Here is a 21,128-nt window from a genome sequence, read left to right as displayed (position 1 = left end):
TGTGTGCATTTTCCTTCAACAGAAGGGTGCATTTGGATTCTTAATGATGCTTACACTTGGGTCTGCAATTAATGCTACACCAGCTGATAAATTGAGCCAAATTGCACCTGTTCTGGCCTGTTTATCACACAATCTGTCCAGGTGGGAGTTACAGATCTGCTGCAGTTGTTTTCTTTTACAGAAAACAAATGGAGCGTGGAGCTGTGAATAAGCTCTGTGGAGTGTAGAGAATTGCTTGGTAAGGTGACCTTGATTTGGCTTTTGAGATAAATGTGCAAGACAGTAAAAATATAAGAGAAAATAAGTTGTGATAAACCTGTTGACCTAAGTGATATGGATTGCTGTGTCAGTGAGATAATGTGTTTTAGGAGCTCTAGGTTTATGAAGGTCCACCAGTTGTACACATGGGGATCAGTTTACTTGTTGCTAAGAGTACTACTCAGTGAGACTGTTTTATAAAACCGCTCCTGCAGCTTTGAAGGGAGCTTTTCAAAAGAGTACTCCGCCAATTTAGCATTAGCATTGCACCCCTATAACATTGTTGGAGTCACGATGAACAGTTTAGGAGAAGAACTACAGATATCGTCTTTTTTATTCCACACATTTTTCTTCAGTATCATAAACTGGCGCCTACATTACCCACAATGCAACTTGACAGCCAACAGTTTGGTCAGAGATTCAACGAGGAGCGGGCTACAGAGGTACGGTAACCTTACTTCTTTCTAACTCCACACCCGCAGAGGTTTTCCATTTCCACACTTGTATTCTTCAGACCCAGCCGACGTCTAATGAAAGGTATTGATTTGCATTATGGGAATTGTAGTCAAATCTTTTGTAGTTTGACCCATACTCGAGACTGAAAGTCAGGATATCAGGATATCTGTATCCTTAGATTTTGACCTTTCATTTGAGTCCCCCAACTTTATGAAATAACTAAATCGTTGGAGTACCACTTTGAGTTTATGTTGATAAAATAAATATATAGGAGTAGTGGTGGTAACAGATCTCTACTTCCTCAAAACATTTAACCATTGTCACTATAAACTGAACCATTCTTGTGATTTGACCTCATTCCCCAGCTAACACAGCCGTCAGCTCAGACCAATCAGCCTTCACTCTCTTGTTTTAAGACCCATGTAGTGAGCATAACTGTATCTGATCACATCCTTTCTGTGAATAGCTTCCTTGTCTTTTAATATTTCATGGATTAATTATGAAAGTGTTCCTGCTAACATGTCGGCGCACATTACCGTAAGTGTCACACTTTCTCTACGAGCCGCCACCTGAGTATAAACGTCTACTGAAGACAGTGTTACAGGCACAATGTGTCATTGCTATTCTGATGAAATCTTTTTGGTGGTTTGATTATTTTGCTTCAGCTTGTGGTTCCTGTGAACTCTACTCGGGTGAATATTTCTAGAAAACCTATTATGAATGCGATCCATTTAAGCAAGGCTACAGTCAAAAGTTTGTTGTTTTTATCGTGGAGATAATCTGCATCAAACACTGTTGTGTCTGTTTGGTCTTTTATAACGTTCCACACTGTATTAAGGAATTCATCAAAGCCGCTATCCATTGCTGCCTTTTCACTTCTCTCAATGCAGCCTGCAGCCAAACAGCTTTTCTGCCATCAGGTCTTATTCTGATGTTTAAGGATCTTTTCAAGAGTGGTGTTGTTTCCTCTCTAAGCTTTTATCAAGGCAGCGCAGTTCAGTAGCTAGCCACCCATGCAAGGAGTCAAAGGTGATCCTGAGATCTGTGAGACAGCTTGAAAGCTGAGATGGTGTTGCGTAAGAGAGGAAGCTAAATTAATCTGCTGAAATCAAACTGAGCCTCAGGGCTTCTGCAGACCAACAATGCTGTCCATGCAATTTAAGAAAGATCTGTTACATCACCACACTTGTCCTACTCACACTTGTACTACTCACGCTGCTATCAATAATGAAGTGCATTGCTTGGGTTTTGTACAGAATGGCCTGTGCTACACGAAGATGCATTAGGCCTTGGAGGAACTGACAAAAGGTTTCTTCAAGTGTATGTTTCTCAAGCAACGTAACTGTTTCCAAAGCATATTTTGTCAAATGTATTTTCACAAATGTCTCTATTTACTATTATCATTTCTCCGAACAGTATTATAAGAAACCTGGCTTTAGATACAACTTTGTTAAAAAAAAACACTATTTCCAAACGGATGCATTTAAAAATGTAACGTTTGAAAGACTTTTTTTTCTGCAGTCAGCTTTTCAACATGACACTTGAGTTTTATCAAGTTTGTTGCTGAAGCTCCAGAAACCAGGTCACAAATAACTTGCAAGTGTTTTCAGTTTCATTTCTCTGAAGCGAGACGCGTATGGGAATGCTATATCTTCCTCCAGTCAAAAAAGTAACTGCACCCCCTTTTACATGTACGGCTGCATTCTTAACAGAATGTGTTTGTTTATGGGACGACTCCCAAGAGACCACACAGCATCCACTGTTTTGTACAGGTATGATGGATTCCTTCCAAGTTAGATAAGCGGAGCGAGTCAAAGGCATCTTTTGATGGATGCAAGATGCTCTACTGGGGGTTTGTTTACTAGCGGTAGATGAGTCACTTAATCACTGACAGACTGGTAGTGATCCGTGAGACCGGCGTCAGCTAACATCATCTGCAACCTGTCTCTCTAGTCATTAGAGAAGAATCCAAAATGGCTGCCAAACTGTCAAGAGGCTGCATACATCTCAGGTGATTAAGAGGAAGGTGTTGACATCAATCATGTCTGTACATGGCATTGCATTGCATTAGGCCTGTAGAGCATCATCGTGGGAAAAACCTTGTGCTGTATGCTTTTCATGCTTACTAACATCCTGAGAGACATCACTTATGTTTCCTTCTCGGGGGACAGAGGGAGCAGCTTTCAAAGAAGGACTTGGTGGGGTTTTTTGTATACAGTTTGCATAGATGTAGATTTTTAGCCATGTTAGTGAATTGGCTCTATGGATGGGAATGTGATTCTGTTCTGTTGGTCTATATCTGCTAAAAGTAGGATGGATTTCCATGAAATTTTGCACAGACACCGTACGTATTACAAGAAATAGAAAATAAATATTTGAGGACTTGCTTTGATCTTCAGCTTTCCACCAGGCACCACTGTGCCGTGTCAGCTCCGACCACTTTGTCCTTCTCATTAACTTTTGGTTTGAATCCAAATTAGTTTGACACCAACACCTCCAACTTAGTCTTGTCGGTTAACTCTCCTTTCTCTCGTCACGTGATCCGACTCCTGCTCCTCTGTGCTGTGCTCGCCGCTGCCAAGGAGCAGTGACACTTTCATTTTTATAATTGTAGCTTCAGTAGACCGTCTAGTATTGATAACATGCTTTATAAATTAGTTTTTTTATTTGATGAACGTGGGCGCTGAAAGCCTACGTGAAAATGATTTAAATATTTCTGTTTTTGAAAAAAGCAATTGACAGAGGGGTCAGTGAGCAAGTAATGTAATCAGTTTAACGCTGTAGCAGCTTACTTTGGTGGGTTTGTGTGAAATGTCTCGACAACTATTAGATGGGTTTACATAAAATATGTTGTCCCCCCCTCATCTAGCACCTTCAGCTCAAAATGAAGAAGGTGAGCATGGTAAACATTTCCCCTGCTAAACATTAGCATTAGAGTACAATTTAAGATTATTTTCATTATCTATTAATCTGTTGATTATCTCAATGAATCAATTTATTGTTTAGAGACATGGCCCACGCAATTTCCTTAAGCCTAAAGGGATGTCATCACATTTTTCTTTTTCCCTGAACAACTCTCCAAAAACCACAAATATTCAGTTTACTATGAAATAGGATAAAGAAAAGCAGCAAAAAACTAAATTAAGAAGCTGGACCTGGATAACATTTGGCATGACTGTAGCCTCTTAGTCTAGTTTTACATTCATTGGTGCACATCTGCAATATTTTTACCGTTTTGTCTGAAACCATTTAAAACTCTTGTTATCATGTGGACCTCATGTTAATCAGAATCTAAACCGTCTGTTAGCAGTGAAAGAGCGCTCTACCTTTGACTCATACCTGTTTTGTCAACAGATGAAGAGATGGTGTGTGTAAATGCTGAATAGCTGTGCTGCACAAACATGTTGGGTTGAACCTGATTGTGCTGTACTTTCCTTTCTTTGTGTCTATTTCTGTCCGTGTTCTCTCAGTGCGCCAAGCGCTCACACTCTCTTGCCACAGATCTCACTTATTGTTTCACTTGTCAACATAGATTATGTGGAGTTTCGCAGCGTTTTGATTTGTGGATGAAAAGGTTTTAAAAATAGAGAGGTCAGATACATGCTACCTGACACAAGTGGCCAGAAAAACAGCGCATGGTCAGCCGGGTGACAATGCAGGTAACAATGGTTCAGAATGACCGGGTGAAAAACAAAATGTGGGCTATAAATCATAAAATGTGAGTAAAACTTTATATTCAGTGTTAAACTGTTTCTTTAATCAGGCCTTCAGAGAGGAGCAGAGCTGAACTCTAGTTCATTTTGATTGATGAAGACACGATGGGCCTGAAGTACTACGAATGGATGTTGCACTAATACTGTAAGTTCGATTTCAGGTTTCTGCTTCCAGCCAAATCCTCCAAAAACAATAAACTGGAAATGCAGCATGCAATAATATGCAAAGACATCTGTCAAAAGTCCTTTTCCAGCCAAAGGAAAACCGCAGACAAGGAGGGAAAGATGCTAAATGTCTCCATATTATCAACATTTAGTAATTTCCTTTGGTAAATTATTTTGGAATTAGACTAAAATCATGAATCATACTACAGCCTGTTGCTTTTTTTCTTTCTTACTGTATTGCTTGTATGCTGATCACACCAATAAATCATTTGAAACGGTCTTTTTTGAAGGGACTGGATATTTAAACCTGATTATAGTTGCGTTAAGATTTTGCAGGACTATGGACCCCGTTCCAAGTTCTCCTCTTTTGGAATTTACTGAAGGCTACAACTTATGTTCGGGTCACAAGAACCAGCAAAACCCATGTTGATACCTTTTTTGGGTAAAAACTGTAAGGCTGGAAATGATTGTGGTTCAAGGCTGTGGTAACCTTGTCCGTTTCTAAGTAGGTTCAAGGTTCCTCTTAGCTTTCCCACCATGTTTGATGCTGAAGCTGTAAGTATGCTCGTCGGCATTCAGCCAATCACAAGTCCCCTGTACCTTCCCAAGGGCAGCATTAACATAGCAGTACGTGCTAAATGTAACAATTCTTGTATCTACACAACTTAGTACTTTCACATTAATTCTGTAAAAGGTAAGTGTATTAGAAAACCAACGCTCATGCCGCAATCACGTGATTTGTGATGATCTATTCTTCTACAAAGCAGTATTTCAATTGCAATGTTTTAATTGCTAAATGTGATTCTTTTCAAATGTGTAATTGTTGTTAGTATAGTTTCACCTTGATTGGCATCTGCAGCTGCACACTTGGCACTATATTCTGATAATAACGATAAGCTACTTAATTATAGTGCATGAGTCACCTTTTGTGTATACTAACTGCCAAAACAATGGACTCCAAGGATTAGAGTGTAGTATTTATACATGGTGTTGGATTGGGATGCAGATAACCTAGATAATCTAAATTCCAGTGCAGTAGTCCCTTGTTTAATACATTTATTTCTAGACTAGTGTGCCATGAAACAAAGCGGCAACATAAACAAATATGTTAAAGGTATAAAGATAAACACATTGTGGAGGCAGGACTGAACGAGGCTCATGTAGCACGGAAGAGAAAAACATTTGTACCACAACATTTGAAACATTAAAAATAATTGATGATAGCCGTTCACCTTGTACAAGATAATAAGCCTTCTTAATCTGCAGTACATTGGCTGTAATCAGCAATGGAAACATGTTGGATGAAGGCAACCATGGTAACGGTGCCTCTGAGGCTGGTGTGAGTCAAGAGAAGAGCAAAGCGCCAAGAAATGACTTGAACAAATAAAGAATAAATAAGAGATTCACAAACTCAGTGAAACATTATAGGGAGGATCGTCTTTGCCATGGCATTTTGATTAGGATGTGGGCTGAAAGAAAAATCAAAAACCAGCATACAAAGCACACGTGCAGTTGCTGGGTGGGTCACGATGACTTGTGATTGGGTGAATGCTGAAGAGATCTTCCATCGATCTTGTATTGCTGCAGTCGACCTTAGAAAAGCAAAACAATGAGCTGAATGATGCTAAAAAAAACTTCCGTAGAGCTGAGATTTTATTATCTGTGAGTTCTTTTCACTTAACAGTCGTTTGATCCATTGCTCATATTGGAAAGTAGAATATAGCTGCTTTATGTATAACTCACTTTTCTCAGTTCTCTTGGTTTTAATGTTATAACTAAGGCTCCTTTTCCCCATTGCACATTTTTGTATTCCTTTATTTCTCCTCTTGCTATTACAACTAAAGTAAAGTCATTCTGTCAGACAGTTGGTTACAATGAAATAAGAGGTCTGGTATAAACTAAAATGTCCTTTGACCTAACATCTGCCAGCATGTACACATCGGGATTAGGGTCTATGTATTTATGTGAGCTCGGTTTCAAGTGATCTCAGTGCTTGGAATTTATTTGATTTGTTGAATCAAAATAAATGCCTCTGGACAGGCTATTGTGCCTCAACTGGGATTTAATCGACCCAGATGGAATCGAACAGATTTGCGGAGAAATCAAAATAGAAATCGTAATTGAGCCTGTCAGGTTTGGATCCTGGGAGCTGGGTTGTACGGGGGGAATCCTTCGGAGAGGAAGCTAATCACTTTCAGATGAGTCCCAGTGAAGACGTGAATGTGTACTTTGTGTTCTGTGTGTATTTAGTGTGCAAATGTGTTCATCTGTGCGGTTTTCATTGAGATTGTGTTGACTTTAACAAAGAGATTAATCTAATATTTGGAGAAATGTTAGATTAGATTGAAACAACCAATGGACACTTTGAAGATACTCAAGAAAAGTATTTTGTTTTAAAAACAAAAACAAAATTCAAAGCAGCGCTGTGTGAAAGTGCCTGGTGTTTTATGGAAGTAAAGACACTTTAGTTAAGGCCTCGGAAACACTGTGCCCTTGTAACATCCCTTAAGTGAGTAGCGTCGTTTTCACGTCTGCGATTTCTCACCTTTCTTTCCAAGATCAAAGTCCAAAACTCAGAAACGTCTGGCACTAAATCAGAGACTCCGCTTGATCTCTCAAAAACGCCACATATGCGTCTCCTATTGCACATGGCATCTCAGATACTTCAACTGTGCGGCTTCTTCTTGTGTATCGATATCGTTGTGCTCTCTAGCCTTTTAGCCCCTCCTGCTTCACCCTCATATACTTGTGTCATTATCTTGAGTGGGATACCACTCCTTAAAAGCTCATCCATGCAGATTTTCCCTCTGAGCCCGTTCTCTTGTTTGTTTTTCTTTGATAAGTGAAAGCCCTTCCTCCTTTTTGGGACAGACACACAACCCCCTTTCCTCCCGCAGTCTCCTTTCTCATGACAGATGACTTCACTCACTCATTCTAGACAGAACCCTGGATAGGCCCCCTAGGCATGCATACTTAGGGCAAATCCCCAAACACACACACACACAATTGGTGCGGCTGACCTTGTATAGAGGTTGCCGCTTCAATAAAGCCCCCAAAAGCCTCCTAATCCTGTTCCACCGGGCGAAGGAATCAACTGAACCCTCCCTCATCTATTCAGTATCATGCCATTGTCTGACAGAGCTGTTCAAGACTAAAAAAAGGCATACATAAAAATTGAATTGAATGATTTAAATATAAAACAACTATACTGTAATACATGCTGGCCTCTAAAATGCATTTCAAGGTGAGGTGGAGCCAGGCTGTTTGTGTTCGCAGGGTAGTACCGTAAACAGCTTTTAAACCGCACTACGTCAGTTGTCATTCTGGTATGTGTTCTCAAGGAAACAGGATGACAGTTATTCAGTTATTTCCCAGACGTTCACCTTCCCTTTTCTTCTAACTGGTTTTCCCAGATTGCGTTAAGACGTGATGTTCCTAAAGGTTGCAACTTGTTTGAAGAAGTGAAGCAGGTAGGGGTATTTTCTGCAGGTGTATGTTTTGGTGTGGGTGTGTTCTTACTTCAACAAAGCCAAGACATCTCTTCCTAACGTTCGAGCAAGTTCTTTCTCACAGCTACGCTTAATAAAAGTAGGGTCAGCCACTGACCCTACAGAACAGTGTCAGACTGGTATGTGTTCCATTATACAATCAGAGCTTTCCTCCAGAGATTGAGTAGATGGAGCTGTTCAAGGACCACTTAATTTTACTTGGACAATTTCAGCCATGCACTTAATCATGTCTGTATTGTTTTCATGTCTGAAAAGAAGTGATTTAGACTTTGCCTTGCTATTCAAAAGTTTCAAGGACTGGAATTAAATAAATCCAAAGTTGAATATAATCACCATTACTGTATGTTCATTGCATGCTATTATAAAAACCACTGGAGCGTCGCCAAATGTTATAAATTAAGCTAAGCTGCAGTGAATTTCGTGTGAGCACCCATTCTTAAATTTAATTATTAACATAATTCAGAGGACAAAAGACAAGTCTGCACCTGTCTGTGTGTGAGTGACATTTCAATGAGTGAGTAGTCTGAGAGGGAGACCTGGCTCCATATCAAGAGTAATAACAAAGCGTGTTTACACACCAGCTACAAAAACATGAGTAATTATTTGAACATCGAAAGTAAGTAGTTCCAAACTTCTTTGTTTTTGTGCGTCAGATTTACAAAGCCACCTAGTTCCCATCACCATCATGGTCCAAATGCGTTCATTTGAATATGATAAACTGGATATCAGGTAATTATTCATGATATAAAATATTGTGACAGTATTTTTTTATTCATTAAGACGGCAATAACAATGTTGGTTTGATTAAGTTTGTACCATTTGGGTAGGCAGAAGCTGGACATATCAACCATTTAACAATTATTTTAACCTATCAACCAGTTCCCTTAGCTATTTTAACCATATTGAGGAAACTGTTTCAAGTTCGGTGCTCGATTGCTAATAGTTTAATAACTCTTATAACCGACTCTTTCCGGCTCTCACCGTCGTGAATGATATAGAAGGTGTGGACCGGGACAAATCCAGTCATATCTCTGCTATGTGAGTTTGTTTTGGCAGCAGCTCATTACCTTGTCATGCAACAATGCTGTACACACATAGGACACAGAAGATAATAGTCAGCTGTTTTAAGTGTAAAATTCTATCTCAGACTTCTATGAGACCAGATCAAGAAAGTGGTCATACATATTTATTTGGCTCACGTCTTTTTCGTTTCATTGTTTTTGCTTTGATATTTTGTATATCTTGTTTTTCCACAATAGGAAGAAACTCACTGGTAATGTTTCTATTCTTCTCACAACTTGCTTTGACTGCTGCGCCACTCATTCTGTGAACTGCGGGAAGCCGCAATAGCAAGAATAGAAATTATCTCTTGTAGCCCAAAGCCGGCTAGCTTTGCCTTGAAGAAGATAAGGCTGCTAATAATAAGAGCATCATGCTTGGTTGTGGACACTCTTGACTGAGGAAGTAATTAAGTTGAAGCAGTTTATCAGTGGCTGGCCGGAGATGTGCTGTCTTTGTGTGATAAAGAGGAGCTGGTGAGGTATGCCCTTTCTCTCAAGAGTACACCCCACCCTTTTTTTTCATCCTCTCATTCTGTCGCACCCTTCTGCTCCATCCACTTCCCATAGGGGAAGCCCAAAGCAGATTGAGGTTAAGCGCCACACAACTCAGCCATCATGTCATTCATCCCTCGGCCTGTCCCTCCCCGCTCTCCTCAAATGTCCAATCAGGCTAATTTTAGCCCGTGTTGGAGGGCCATGTTAAATTTGGCAGCGTGCTCCTAAGCGTGCCACGATGCAGATCTGTTTGTACCGACTGTCTACACGGAAAGATACGCTCTTTCAGTTTTGCCCTGATGTTCCCATGTGGTTTCTAGTTTACAGTGAGCAGAATTAGCATAGGAAGGGCTATTTGTGAGAGAGACATGCGATACAGTTTTTAGAATGCCTTTCCCTTTCAATGATCGGAAAAAAAGCTGCTTTTAGAATCCAGACACATAACTTAAAATGTTAACAGTGTACAGAGGTAGAATACAGTACATCAAGTATCTGCTGCTTAGACAGTTTGTTATGTAAACAGTTAGGACTCTTGGCGGCTCATTGCAGCTATTTGACACCCTCCGTATACTATACATATATATATACATATATGTATATATACATACACATATATATATATATATATATATATATATATATATATATATATATATATATATATATACATCTATGTTTATATACATACACATATATATATATATATATATATATATATATATATACATACATACCCATATATATATACATAAATATATACATGCACATATATATATGTGTGTATATATATATATGTATACATATATGTATATATATATATATATATATATATATATATATGTATATATATGTGTATGTATATATATATATATGTATATATATGTGTATGTATATATATATATATATATATATATATATATACATACACACATTATTACAGGACTCGGACGGAGCGGGAGCCTCAAAAACAGCTGAGCTTTATTGTCTTTCAGTGGCTTCATGTGCATCTCTTATCCTTCAACGTTACATAAAGCTGTTACGTCTCTTTAACTGTGATGTAGCTACTGGCCTGCAGCTACAGTATGCTCCCACTTAAATTCCTGATATGTTTCTGAGTATGTAAAGGTTGACATATTTGTTCATTTTCTTGAGCCTTAGTACAGAGAGTGCATTAGAATGAATGTTCTAAAGCGGAGAAGCCGGAAGGCACCATTTGTTGACAGTGACAGGTATGATGAATGAACATCGCACAGTTAATGTAAAACAGACCAGTGTTGTACATGGGAATATGCAGAATACTAAGTGGGTACGTACATTAAATTTGGTTCTGTGGACCCTTGAAGAGACAGGAAATTAAGATTTGTATGACTACATTAGCCTCAGACAGTGTGTTTGTTCGGATTGAGATTTTCTCTTCAAAACACCACAAACAAGCGATTATATAACATTCCTGTGCTTTTGTTTTTCCACAGACAGCGAGATGGTCCCCCTGGATTGCATGCGTCCTCGTTCTTTTGCTGCAGCCCACCGGACCTCCATTCGGCGAAACGGCGATGACCCTCGCCTTTCCATCAGCTTGTGTGACCTGAGCCTGCAGCAGCAGGAGACACATCTGGAGGAAGATGATGAGGAAGAAGAACGGCTACAACGCTTGAGCTCCGCCTCCTGCCATGTGCCCCAAAACTCTCAAAACTCGCAGCAGTGCTCACTGCTACCCAGCCACATGGACACTGATCTGCACTTCCACTCAGTGCATGGCGTCCATGTTACCGTGCTGGATAAGCACACGGTGGCGCGACTGGATCACCGCAGTGACGAGAGGACCCTGGTGTTCACTAGCCGTCCGATGCGCTGCTCAGAGACTGTGTTTGTGAAGGTGAAGGCAGGTGTCACACGGCCTGGGTCTCTATCTTACGGTGTGACATCATGTGACCCAGCCACCCTGAGGCAAAGCGACCTCCCATCAAACCCAGAGTCCCTGGTTGACCGCAAGGAATTCTGGGCCGTGTGTCGTGTGGCAGTGCCGCTCCACAGTGGCGATATCTTGGGCTTTGTTGTGAACGCTGAAGGGGAGGTCATGATGAGCCATAACGGCGTCAGTGCAGGGATGCAGCTGTGTGTCGATAACTCCAGACCACTCTGGATGTTCTACGGTCTGCACGGCACCATCACACAACTCAGGATTTTAGGTAAACTCACGCCACTTGGATTGTATATTAACGGCCTAAAAACAGCTTTATGGTCTTGAATCAGTTTGGGAATGTGAACATTTATCCATCACTGTTATTATTCTAGTCCTCACTACTTTACTAACTTTCATTCATTTCCAGTGCCTATTCAGTCAGGTGTGATGTCCCCCATGTTTCTTATTAGCATTACTTTTAGCAAAAGTTCAAATATTAATTCAAAACAAGAATAAAAAGGAATTGTAGCATGTCCCATAGATCTTTACACAATGAATTAATGCAGTCTGTGATCCTTGAATGACCTTTGGAGGCTGAATTCCCACTCAGCCGAGTCATGGAATAGTTTCCCCCGTACTTTTCTGTCTCGGCTGCTCTTTTACTTTTTAATCAACTCATATATCAATTGGGAATTTACGTTCTACACCTTCACAATTTGCATGTGAATTTTAACTTCTTCTGCATCATCAAAATTCCCATCATCGCCGTTGATACCAAAACGTTACCTGAAGTCACGCCTGGTGTTGATATTCTGACAGTCTGAGTCAAAATGAGCAGAATAGGAACATATAATGGCTAACAGGTTTGGTATAATTCTCCAAAAGACTTGTTTTTTTTAATTTTGAAAATGAAACCATTCATGTTACAAATCTTGCTGTGGTAATGATCACAAGCTGAAGGTACGCTTTTGATGATGTGTGGAGAAACATTATTTTCGGGTTTGAGTCTAAGGTTTGTTTGCTTCCAAGTGAAGATCTTCAGATCAGTTTCTTGTCTAATTGTTCGGGAGATATTTGTATGTTGTAGCAATTTCCACCTAGTGTGGAAAATATAAAAAAGTCTCTGTTATCGCTAAGAGTTTATTTTCTAGGACATTAAACACACCGCACACATCTTTGGCAAAGAGGTAAATAAGCGTCACCACATTTTGTGCAAATCCAATTTAAGTTTGAAATATTTAGTATGACATGCTCAGTTTTAGGAATTCTGCACTTTAAGTATTTTAAATGTTCTATATTTCATAAGATGGAGCTCTAGCATGCTTGGACTTAGTGTATTATTATGATGTGACTGTGAAATACTGCAGAGTGCAGAAAACAACTGAGTGCTTTTGATTTGTTTACAGTCGCTGCAGATGAAGACATTTATCTTCATTCTTTGAAAACACTCTCTTTCTCCTCCCCAGTGTTGTCTTCTGGCTAAGTTGATAATGACTCTGTCTTAGCCGGTTATCCTTCTTTTCACAGGAAATGTATATATTATTAAGAGGTAGAGTTTCTGTCCCGTTATTCATTTCTGGACTACAGTTTCTCCTCTCCTCTCCTCTCTTTCATGTAGTCAGTCAGACCAGGGCTGAGGAGGTTATTTCTGTCTTGCGTGGGCTCCCAGCAGCCAGCATTATGTATCAGGAGGCGGCCCATGATAGCTCCTTATGATGCCCTCCATATGCATTATTGAAATGTAATTGCATGGAGGTTTGAGATGCTGGGTTTTCCACCCACAGCTCGTTCCCTTAACACTGGTCCTCCAATCATCTCTTCCTTCTTTTCTCGTGCATTTCTCCGACCCCACCCCCCATCCCCCATCAACACATTCTGATTCTTTGGGGTATAATCGTTGTTCGTGTCATTTCCCACTCTAGCTGTGGGGAGTGCATTTGTGACGTCTCTGCTCACCCACTCACTGGAGCCGCATGCCACGCGTTCCCATGGAAACATCTAGCGACTTAGGCAACTGACAGTTTGTCATGGCTGGGTGTCGTCAAGCCTGTGAAATGAAACAGATGGGAGTCTGTTGCTCTCACATGATCATTTTGTCCGTGTTATCTTTATAATTTCATGTGAGATATTAAGAATCAATTATGACCTTTAGTTGTCATTTCCTAATTACAGACGTCTTGTTGTGGGTTTACATAAGTGCTCATCTGCGATCCTAAAGCTGCTATAATCAAGATTTATGTATTAACACTTGATCAAACGGTTGTGTGTATGTGAAAGCGGTCGCTCTTAGTGACAAACCTACAGAGAACTATCACCTGCTCTGAAGCTCCCTTCGGCTCTACGGAGCGTTTGGGCGTCTTTTAACTCATCGCTTCGGTTTTCCGCTTCTTGAAATTTTTGTCCACTCTCATCGCCCTTAAGGCATCGTTTAGGCTCCATCAGGCAGCTGATTTCAGAGAAAAAACCCTAAAACTGTTCAACATACAAACACAGTTGGAGGCCAGCTGGTGCACCTTGTGACGCGTTTAAGATAGCTGCTAAAGAGACATATTTCTCCCAGTAGTTGGTAGAGAACAAAATAGAACTAACGTACTAGACTTACATTCGCTAAATGGACATAAACACGACTCCAAATGAATATGTTTGTAGCTCCGTAATTTCTGGATGAATACATAAGCAACTGTTTGCTAACAAGTTTGTTATATTAGCTTAAAAAGGTAAGTGTTAGCGTTGCGTTTACAGGCTTGTTTCTGCTGTCCCTATTGTCCAAAAAAAGAAAACCATGAATGCAGGTTCAAACCCCGACTACTTTCAGATATTAACAGAAAATAAATAGCTTGACAGGGTGTGGCGGAAATCTCTTTATTTAATTAGAAAGTGTTGAAAGCCACCACATGCTCAACCACAAATATGTATCCTGTAGGCTACTGCCTGCAAAACCAAAGCCATTCACATATTCATTCTTCACACAGCCAGCAGTAAATTCACAAGACAAGAATAGATGAAAGGTACGCTTAATGAAAGGATACATGAATAGACATGAAGGTTACCCATTCTTTCTTATTAGAGTAGACCAAGACATTTGGTAATAGTCGGGCTGCCACATAGGTCACGTTAAGTAGTTAATCAAAGGGTGTGTAAGTGCTACTGTATGCATACATGACTTTGTATTTACTCTAAAATATAATATAAAGAATAAATAAATATAAGATTCTCTAAAAAGCATGTCTCTGCAAAGTAGTACAAAACACATTGATGGCAGAGCTAAACTTAAAATCACACACATGGAGGTTTTTGTATGGATTACAAGATGTACTGTGTTCATGCTGACTTTGCTACGTCCGTAGATTTTTTTTTAGCAGCTAGATGATCGCTGCGTGACTAAAAAGCTACTATGGTTTGTTTACGTAGGCTGAAACTGAGACTGCAGTGGTTGAAGTGGTCCAAAGAAAAGGCATGAGTTCAGAGCAATGGATCACAGCACGTGGCTAGAGTTATGCAACAAACTGTATACATTTTTCCACTAAGAGACCACAAAAGTGTCTTTTTCCTATTTTAAGCCAACAGTATTGTATTATTTCAGCAATTTCTCACCATCTGTGGTTCTTTTCTTTTTTTTTTTACCCGTTTCTCCACTCCAAACTGCCATTGTAGGAACATTTGGATAAGCAAATTGTGGGACAGGATGTAAACAACCAATATTGGATAATTTGACACATGTAAGGATGGTGGTGCCAAGTGAGCGGCTGGCCCGACGGTGGAGCAATATTTCTGCCATGGTCAGTTGAAGGACAATGTATAAAAAACAATGGCGTATGCCTGCCAGGCAGACTGGATCAGAATTTGTCTGTGGAATCGGGGTCGGTATTCTGGTCCGTGAGAAGAGATGAGCTGCCAATTGAAGGAACTGCTGGCAGCCGGTGGTTATGGAGTGTGGATGGGGACGGATCACACGGGACAGACAACAGATAGTCTGTGAAAGCATTTTGTACCCTACCCAGAGGGATCATGGGCTCATGAAGGAGGCAGGAAGGGGGGGGGGGGCTTGGCTACACCAACTCATAGGCTCTTGACTCACTTACACACACCCACACACAGATACTGTGGACTCACAAGTCATCTGCTTGGTGATAGAAGAGATTTAATATGCGAATGTGACAGACTGAGACGTTAACAGAGATGCAACAAGACTTACACTCACCTCCATTTGCTAATTATGAGCTCTTACTCAGAGTGAGATGATGGAAATGTTGGATTCCCTTTTAGGAAAGATTGCATTTGGTCATTTTTTTCCCCCTTTTAAAAATTGTATTATTATTATTATTATTAATTATCATCGTCATCATCATCATCATCTAAGTGTCTCTTTTGTACCTTCAGGCTCATCTCCACATCCGGACCTTCGAGGCCCGTCGGTCCCCAGTTCCCCATCCTGTACACCCAACACCCCCACGATGCTTGGCAGCGGCAACTCCGAGCCCAACCTCAACACACAATTGAACATCAAACTCAATTCAAGCCTCAATGCCAGCTACTACACAGTCTTTTCCTCGTCTACAGGTTTGTCCAATAGTTCCAGTTTCTCTATTTGTCTATGTTCTCTCAATCTTTATTGTCTTTCTTTTCTCCCGATGGGTATTTCCTGTGCAGATGTTTGTGATTTCTTTGTTTTGTTTATAAAATTGATTAAATTGCAGACATGCAGGAGAGCAATAAAACAGCCGTCAGCACACAAACACTGACTGAACAGCGGCAAGACATCGACTCACAATACGCATGGGACTATATGAGGCAAATATTTACCTCAGTGATGTGAAGCAGTGATCCCCGACATCACTGCTATCCCAAGCTGCAGACAGCATGTCAGGAAAACTCGTGGCAGATAATAGCGACAGAAGGAGCTTTAATAGCAGAAAAAAGTGGGCATGATAATGAAAGCTTAAATAAGCTTAAAAAGCTTGTTTTTTCTCCGTCACTCACGCATCTCTAATGTCTTCATCTCGTTACCTCAGGTACAACCCCCAGCTCTCCATTCTCCAGCCACCCAGAGTCCCCTACCTTCCCGTCCTGCTCGGGCTCGTGGAGCGACGAATGCACCATTTGCTACGAGAACGTGGTGGACACCGTCCTCTACGCCTGCGGACACATGTGTCTCTGCTACACCTGTGGCCTCAAACTCAAGAAGATGGCCAATGCATGCTGTCCCATCTGCAGGCGGACAATCAAAGATATCATCAAGACCTACCGGAGCACGTAGGCTTGTGCAAGACCATGTGTCGCATCGTCAGGTTTAGCTCAAGAGGTTTGTCGAAGCCATGTAAGACTTTGTAAGGACAGATGCAGCACAAGCGTAAGCCCCACTTGTTTGCGTGTGCAATCTGGCTCAGGTACTCTACAGCAGGACTCCACCAAACTCCATTTTTAAAATATTTTATCTGTCTAATGCACATCCTTTGAAAGCTCACAGTTCCTACCTGTGACATCTCAGTAAGGACCCAGCAATGAGATTCATCGTCGGTGAGATCAACGGAAACAAAATATGTGCTACTGTAGGAACTCCAGATAGGACAATGAACTACTAATGTCCAGTGAATCGTGATTTGTGTGATTTGTTGAAGAGAGAGAGTAATCTGAAGAGGCATCTGTCCTACTTCCTGCAGAGTAACCGTTCATTCTGCTGGTGATAGCATCGCTGCAAGCTAGTTTTTAAAGAAGTAGAATTGTCCAGAGCGGCGGAAGAAGCAAGGAGAATAAATGTGGTTTCACCAGCTGCTCCTCCACTGCTTGTCAGAGTTTATTGGGTCAAAAAGTGTTGTTTTAGAGTAAGAATCAATTCTCGACTAAATCTGAGCAGAAAAATCAACAATTTGACATTTCCTGAATACATTCAGAGGCCAGTGAGGAATGAGTAAAAAAGGTTTCTGGTGGTTGAAACTTAGCAGTAAGTCTAAAATAAGCCATTTTTTGAATGCAAAGAAAATACTCCTGCAACAGATCACAATGAATGTCTAAGCCTTAAGGGTAAAGAAGAATACATAAATTAAATGTTTTGTCAGGTATCTCACCACCTGCTGTGCTTCTGTGAATTTCAGGCAGGGCGAGATTGTGCGAAGGGTGAAAAACTGTGAATGTTGTCACCATAGAAGGTCAAGCTCGCGGTGAATGAGGATGTAAATCAGTGACGAGGGAGCGAGGGAGGAGGGAGGAGAGAGGATGTTGTATGTTTGGGGTGAAGACAGGGGAGGAAGGGCCATCTTTTGCTATGTGTCTGCACATCGTTTCAGTGCAAAGAAAGCGATCGCTCACTCAGGCACACCCCATACATCAGAGGTTTGTATGAAAGCTTGTAAAATGTGGGACTTGCATGAGTTGCATGTCCTACTTCCTGGCGGCCTCAGCAAGCCAGCTGGATGTTGTGATTTGACAAAAGTCATCCAAATAAACATTGGTGGGCAGTGATGTATTTTTAAAATGCTGAACAAGCACATAAGGATGACGAACCAACCTCTTCATCATTGCAAGAAACCCATGAAATCACACTATAAAGTTACAGATGGCTTTGCTTACTTCAGGTTACACACTTCTCTTTCATATGTACATTCAATCAAAAACAAATATTAGCTTTCAGCGATGACGTATTTCTGCACACCGTGCACACGAGTGCAGTCAGTGACAAGGCTGAAGCTTGTTATTGTGGGACATTTTGACACTTTCAATTGCATATCAGTTTGTGAGTGCTGCTCTCTCGTCTGTAAGAGCAAACTCCAAGGACATTTTCACTCGACTAATGTAATGCATTATGTACCGCTTTGAAATGTTAAGAATTACAAGCTATTTCCAGTCGTTATTTTGGTCTCACTGAAACATTGCTCTAATTTGTAAAGTGGTAATTTGATTTGTTTTTCAAGGTGTTGAAGCTTTATTTCGTGCAACTGTGGAGGGAAAATTAGCAGTTATGTTGTGTAACTTCTGAGTCACAGTTTAAGTTTTCTTGTGTGCCTTTTAAAAAGAGAAGTCTGGACACACTTTTGGTGTGTTAGGCTCCTCACTGTGAAAACCAGGACATTCACATTCATCTTAAAGTCACTATTACGTGGTTGTGATGTCTCTGATGTGAGCAGGTTTCACCACACAACCTACAATACAAACATTTCAGTGTGTGAATATATTCACTGCTACAGATGAAATGTTGCAACCTTGCCTTGTCCCCTCTGTCACTGCATTGCATAATACTGGAATTTTGTTGCGCTTGAGAGATGCTCAGCCTTTTACATTTCTACCTGTTTTTGTGTTACTTCCTGACCAAATATGACCTAGCAGAAATAAAACATTTGTGAAACATTTTTGATAGAAAAATGCTATTGATGAGTGTAATATTAACTGTACAATATGGGGTTTATTTATTTTGTCAATGCTACTATAAAAGAAGTATCAGTTTGTTTTTCATGTATGGCTATAGTGTCCAAAAAGTAAAAATATTGTTTATTTTATTGTTAACCTTATTATTTTATTGTTAACCTTATTCCCCTGAAAGGATCTTTGGATCCGTCAGTTGCTTTTCACTTAAAGGACTAGTTTTGGGACTAGACATTTTGGGAAATACGCTTATTAACTTTCTAATGGAGAGCTAGATGAGACTGCAGGAAAATACATCTAAGTACATTTTACTCAAGTAATTTTGAGGTACTTGTACTTCTTCCAGATTATACTACTTTTTAATTCTACTCCACGAGATAAATATTGTATTCTTTACTTTTAACTTGCACACAAATGCAAAAGTAATAATTATTGCAATATTGTACAGTATGTAATGCTATAACTCTGACGGGAGTACTTTTACTTTTAATACTTCAAGTGCATTTGACATTATGGTATTAGTGTATTTCTTTTAAGTGGCTATAATCAATATATCAAATTACAACGTGAGAGCAATGTGACAATGTGGAAGGGGTCGCTAAATACCACCCGAAACTTCAGCCCCGCTTCTCGCACACACACACACGCACACACATACACCGCTTGTCAACAAAGTGGAGCATTTAGCAGCTAAAGATATTTCCCTCAGGAGTTGCTGGAGACCAAAATCAGTTTAAATATGAAGCCAGCAGCAGCAAAGTCATATCAATCTTTGTATCCAACTTTTCACCAGAAAGCCAATAAGCACATTTCCCAAGATGTCGAATATTTGGTTAAATGCCATATACTAAATGATGCTATTAAAAAAGGGAATAAAATGTGTTAAGTTGGCATTGGTTACCTATTAGTTGGTAAAATGATGTTTGACCTACTTGTGCATATTTAAATACTATCTTGAATCTGTGTTGTAGTTAAGCAGGCGTAAGTAGTTCCCATATGATCATAATTATGAAAGCCTGTTTTTTTTTCAAATGTGACCAAATATTTGCAGCCCAAACCAAACGAAACCAGAAAGTCAGTGAAGTGGGCATTGTGCATTGTGGACAAGAAAATCAGCTCATACCTTTTGGTTTCCTTGGCTTGGGATTTCTAGTCGTTAAAAAAAAACATTCTTTAAAAAGGTGGTTTAATTATGTTTGTTAAATAAAGTTTAAGTCTGAATCACTGGCTTTATTTCTCATTTATTACATGAAAAACAGTAAAGTTTGAGCACATACAGCCGTTCTTTATGTTCAAGAAAATACCAATCCCTACTTTGGTTAATGCATTGGGCTCGAATTGCAATAAAATGTTAAAACTGACCATTTCCATTTCACAGCGATGGTCCTTATTATGTTTTATGCACAGCAGGAAAAAACTCAATCTGGCACAAAGATGGGGAACGAGAAAACATTAGTGCCATTACCTTTTCCCAAAGCGTGCATTATACAAATGGTTGATATAATGTCTTACGCAAGAAAATGTAAATTAGACAGCAGTTTGAGAACAAAAAGACAGTCATCTTTGAGATACCTAATGCATTCACTTACACCCCGACATATACTATATGAATAACAAATGGCTAGGGCTTTTAGTAAACAGATATAACTCACAGAGAAACTGTTTAGAGTCGTGGTATGCAGACCTGGCCAGAGTGAACATCATCTGTTATTTACTACCCTGCGGGCCTGGCTCTAATGCTGAACTCGACGAGGCACAAATACAACCCATGACGTCCGGACATGAAACAGACAGCAGTGGCTGCCGCTCGTGGCCAAGTGTTCTTCGAGGGGAGAGGGAAATACACAGCCAGGATCTGTGACAGTGACATGAATATAGTATATCTCACTGGTTTCTGTGTACACGCAGACTTTCCACTCAGACCTCTCAGTGAACCTGGCTGCAGGCCTTCTGAAGGGTAAAGGTGCTTGGCAGACTTGTTTGAGCCATGTTGTGATATCTCTTCAGCCATTTGGTCAAACCCACACGCTGTCTATTAAAAAGGTATGACATTTGTATTCCAAAAAAGCACAACACTATCGATTTAGAATTTTAACGAGACATCAGGCAGTCAGAGTCTGTGTTTGCTCCTCTGTTGTAGTTAAGGCTTTAAGCTGTTGGTGTTCAGCGTGATGTAAAATCTTTTCCTCAGTGAGATTTGTGGTATCGAGGG

General features: G+C 40.2%; 1 protein-coding gene across 1 annotated transcript in view; it reads left to right on the top strand.

The window, feature by feature from the left end:
* Window positions 1–20,137, top strand: part of neurl1ab (neuralized E3 ubiquitin protein ligase 1Ab) — a 28,936-nt gene extending 8,799 nt beyond the window's left edge. Inside the window, exons 4-6 of the mRNA XM_029450461.1 lie at window positions 11,130–11,846; window positions 15,941–16,120; window positions 16,573–20,137. Of these exons, the coding sequence (XP_029306321.1) occupies window positions 11,130–11,846; window positions 15,941–16,120; window positions 16,573–16,817 (1,142 nt within the window). The 3' untranslated portion in view covers window positions 16,818–20,137. The remainder of the gene's footprint in view (window positions 1–11,129; window positions 11,847–15,940; window positions 16,121–16,572) is intronic.
* Window positions 20,138–21,128: the final 991 nt, after the last annotated feature.

Source organism: Cottoperca gobio, chromosome 15 (genome assembly GCF_900634415.1).
Source record: "Cottoperca gobio chromosome 15, fCotGob3.1, whole genome shotgun sequence".
NCBI lineage: Eukaryota > Metazoa > Chordata > Actinopteri > Perciformes > Bovichtidae > Cottoperca > Cottoperca gobio.
This window is presented reverse-complemented; position numbering and strand designations above follow the sequence as displayed.